Source organism: Colobus angolensis, unplaced genomic scaffold (assembly GCF_000951035.1).
Source record: "Colobus angolensis palliatus isolate OR3802 unplaced genomic scaffold, Cang.pa_1.0 Scaffold34, whole genome shotgun sequence".
NCBI classification, from domain to species: domain Eukaryota; kingdom Metazoa; phylum Chordata; class Mammalia; order Primates; family Cercopithecidae; genus Colobus; species Colobus angolensis.
The window spans coordinates 7722892-7727063 of NW_012116710.1; the positions used below are offsets into that span (position 1 = coordinate 7722892).

Here is a 4172-nt window from a genome sequence, read left to right on the forward strand (position 1 = left end):
GGATTACAGGCTTGAGCCACCGCGCCCGGCCAATTTTGTATTTTTAATAGAGACAGAGTTTCTCCATGTTGGTCCGGCTGGTCTCGAACTCCCGACCTCAGGTGATCCGCCTGCCTCAGCCTCCTGAAGTGCTGGGATTACAGGCATTGAGCCACCGCGCCCAGCCAACAGTGTGTCTCTTGAGAGTATGTATCTCAGAGTCTGTATCCAGCGAGCGTCTGTGGTCACCTGTGAATCTGGGTGTTGTCTGGGAATGTGTCTGTGTGTCTATGTATGTGTATATATGTTTGTGTGTGTATTAGTGTGATGAACATCTACTTAAGCACGTGTTTGAGTGTGTCACTGCATTAGCAAGTGTGTGTGTGTGATCTGAAAGAGATCTGTGTTTGTGTGTGTGTGTGTCTAACTGTATGTCTACAGATGTGAGTGTCTGAGTGTGGCCCTGCACTTGAGGCTGTAAGGGTGTCAGGGTGTGGGTCTGTGCATGAGTGGGACTCTGGCAGTCGCTGAGGAAGATGCCTGAGGGGGTCCACTCATGAATGTGATTAAGCCCATGTGACCGCAGGGACAGCTCCTCTGGTCGTGCTAGGCAAGACCACATACCCATTCAGCCCTGCCGTGTCCCAGGCTGGTCACTCACCTGGCTCCGTCCTGCAGGTTTCTGGGGGCCCCGGGGCCCCACACGGGGCTGGGGGCAGGTGCCGCTCAGGCCTCCGGGGTCCACCCTGCCCGAGTAGGGGAGGACAAGGTGAGAAGTTTGTCTGGGGTGGGGCAAGTCCGATACCTCACCCCAACTTGGGACTTCAGTCAGCCCCCTCCATCTTGGGCTCCCTGATGACAGTCCTAGTTGTCCTAGCAACTGTTACCAGGGAGATCAGCCACCTGGTTCCAAGGGCCCAGAAAGAAGTAGGTATGTTTGGGGGGCATATGTTGGGGATGTGCTGGCCTCAGGAGAGCCTCACTGCCCAAGGGGATGCTATGAGAGTGGCCTTGCCCTCTAGATGCATGTCCAGGGCTATACACGTATGCAGCCAGCTCTATGTATCTATGCATCTACAGGTGTCCCTAGCATCCGGCAACAGCCCTACACACTTGGTTACACAGAGATGCAATCACAGCTACATACCTTAGACCGCAGATACAGAGAAACACTCACAACCCCAGAAAGCTGCCACCGTAAACATCTGGTCACATATTCATGTTCAGACACACATAGTCTCTACTACAGACATCTGTCCACATACATGTAGCACGTCCCAGCCCACTTAGTCCCCACCACAGACACCTGCTCACACCACCCACTGAAATCTGGTCACTTCCATCCACATTCTCAGCCACATACAAATAACGGGGCCCAGACACACCCACTAGAGCCGCACATGCACGGCCACACCCAGTGACAGCTATGTTTCCTCAGGCACCCGTCCAAGATACTGACATCACAGGCCCACCCGGATAGAATCACACCCAGAGTCCACCCATTTGGTGACCCAGTCCCACACAACACAATCGCAGCTATACACACTTGTCACATGTATCTCCACTGCTGCACACTGACATCTGGTCACAGATGCACACGGACAGGCACACATTTGGTCCCACGGAGACCACATGCAGGCACAGCTGCACGTGGACATGCAGCCTCAACCAGACCAGTCACACCAGCACACTGATTTTGGTCACACACTGTCACATGATCACACATACCCAGTCATAGGTGCTCACATCTGGTCACAGCATCAGTCACACAGTCTACTGTGATAGCCATACTCATAGGGACAGTCCTCTATACACAACCTCTATACACGGAGGTACTGATGGCCACAGCACGCAACCACCCACAAACAACTATCCCCAAGGATGGCCACCCTCAAGACACAGCCATGGTGGTCCTGTAGGCATGGCCACAACATCAATGTCCACATGACCCAGCCACCTATCATGGTCATAATCCCGTCACCCAGTGTCCCATACACAGCTGTACCATGTCACTCCAACACAGTGAAACATATAGCCTTTCTTCATGAAGGCACACAAGTCACACAGACAAGTATGTGGCCACACAGAATCACAGCCCCGTGTGGACAGGTGCACCAAGTCATAAGCCCCACCTATACACATATCTCACACATAGAGACAAAAGCACACAGTTTTAGTTTCCCACGTCACAAGTACACAGTCCAGCGTATGCACAGAAATGCAGTGACCAGGACGTGGCATTTATAGTTGGGTTTACACAGAAGACACAGGTCCTGATGGAGCCATGTGCACAGTCAGGGGCCAATCTCATCACCAAATCATACATTCAAACACAGGTAGTCCAGCACATACACACAGAGACAAAAACAGGCACACAACTACAGACCCCAAACTCTCACAGATGATGACATAGACACAAACATCTATAGTCACCCAGGGTCACAGACAGGCAGGTCATACACAGTAATATGGAAGCCATAGTCACATAAACACCCCTACAAACATAATTTCCTGGCACCAACACGGAGACACATCCATAGCTTTAGTCACACACAAATAACCCCTTTAAATAGCCAGGGTTTCAGACACCTAGACAAATACATAACCCAAATCACACATACAAGGCTAGAAATACACATAATCACTCATTATCACACACACAGCCAGATACAGTCATTTATATTAATACAACCCCAGTCACATACTCAGACATGGTTCTGCATATGCAACCACTGTCATACACAATACTGTCACACAACCCCAGGCACATAGACACAATGTGACTTCAGATACAATGGCAGTCACACAGGCAGAGTTGCACAGACAGGTGTGTGTCACTCATGTATATAAAATCAGGTAGAGACACAACTATAAACATTGTCAGTCATTGGGAGGGTCACACATGCACATGGAGCCATAGACAACTCCACTCACACAGTCACAACTCCACCCACATCCTGTCAGTCACACGCATGCCCACCCCCAGACTCAACACATACTGTCACATACCCAGTTATAGTTACCGAGGCATACAAACACAGGGTCACAAAAGACATAATCACAGACAACCACAGTCACAACCATGCACACCTCCAAACACAGTCAGACTAAAAAGTACAGGATTCTGCATAGTAAGCAGCTGTCACACACACATACACAAATACTAGGGTCACACACAGACACAATCATAGACACCACCACAAGCACACATACAGGATTCCTCAGTCACCAGCCGCAGCGTACGCGTGCACACACACACACACATACACAGCCACAGCCACACAAACACAGGGCACACTCCTAGCCACCTCCCCATTGCTTGCTTCCCCCCTTCCCCCCAGGTACCACACACAAAGCCGCCGTCACCGTCACTGCAGACGCTGCAGACAGACAGGGCTGCACCGGGTCCCTGGGGAGCCGCCCCCAGCCCAGCCTGTATGCTGGAGCCTGAGGGGCCCGGTCCAGGAGGGGGAGGCGGTGCATTGTCTGCGGGTGGGGCCACTCTTGGACAGCTGGGCAGCCCTGGGGACAAAGGGGGTGGCCCAGGGGTTCTGTGCCCTGGGACTCTTGACCAAGCCAGGGGGTGGAGGGATTGGGGGTTGCCTGAAATTGTCCTTATTTTATTCAGGCTGGGGTGGGGTGGAGTCCCAGGCATGGGACCTTGTTTTGAGAAGGGGCTGTGCCTGGGACACCGCCCAAGGATTGGGGGGATGCTGTGCCCAGGGTGCCTCTGAGGCCTGGGGGCAGGCTGTGTTTGGGGTGCCCCCCCGCCTTGGCGTGGTGGGAAAGCTGTACCCAGTGACCCCATCCTTGAGACCGTGCCTAGGGAGTTGTTGTGCTGAGACCCCCTTAGGCAGGGAAAGGTAGGGATTGTGTCTGGAATCACCTCCTGGAGGCCTTGGTTTGATACGGGGGCTGTATCCCCGACCCCATCTCCATCCCCATCTAGTTCTAGGAGTTGTACCTAGAATCTCTGTACCCCTGTCCTTGATTTTGTGGGGGGTCTGTGTCCAGGATCCCTATTTCCAGGGCCTTGGCAAAAGATGGCCCAGGGGTCTGTGCCCAAGACCCTGGTCTCCTGGGCTTTGGCTTATTGGGCCTGTTCCTGGACCCCCACCCAGGACCACCCTCTCCAGCCTTGGCACCCTCTCTCCATCCGGGCGCCGCGGCCGCCTCCCACCCTCCGCCACATC

At 53.2% G+C, this 4172-nt stretch overlaps 1 protein-coding gene across 1 annotated transcript in view; it reads right to left on the reverse strand.

Moving 5' to 3' along the window:
• NUMBL (numb homolog (Drosophila)-like) overlaps window positions 1-4172 on the reverse strand; it is a 25375-nt gene that overhangs the window by 19543 nt on the left and 1660 nt on the right. The window contains exons 2-3 of the mRNA XM_011952544.1: window positions 641-725; window positions 419-519 (exon numbers count right to left, since the gene is read on the reverse strand). Of these exons, the coding sequence (XP_011807934.1) occupies window positions 419-519; window positions 641-725 (186 nt within the window). The remainder of the gene's footprint in view (window positions 1-418; window positions 520-640; window positions 726-4172) is intronic.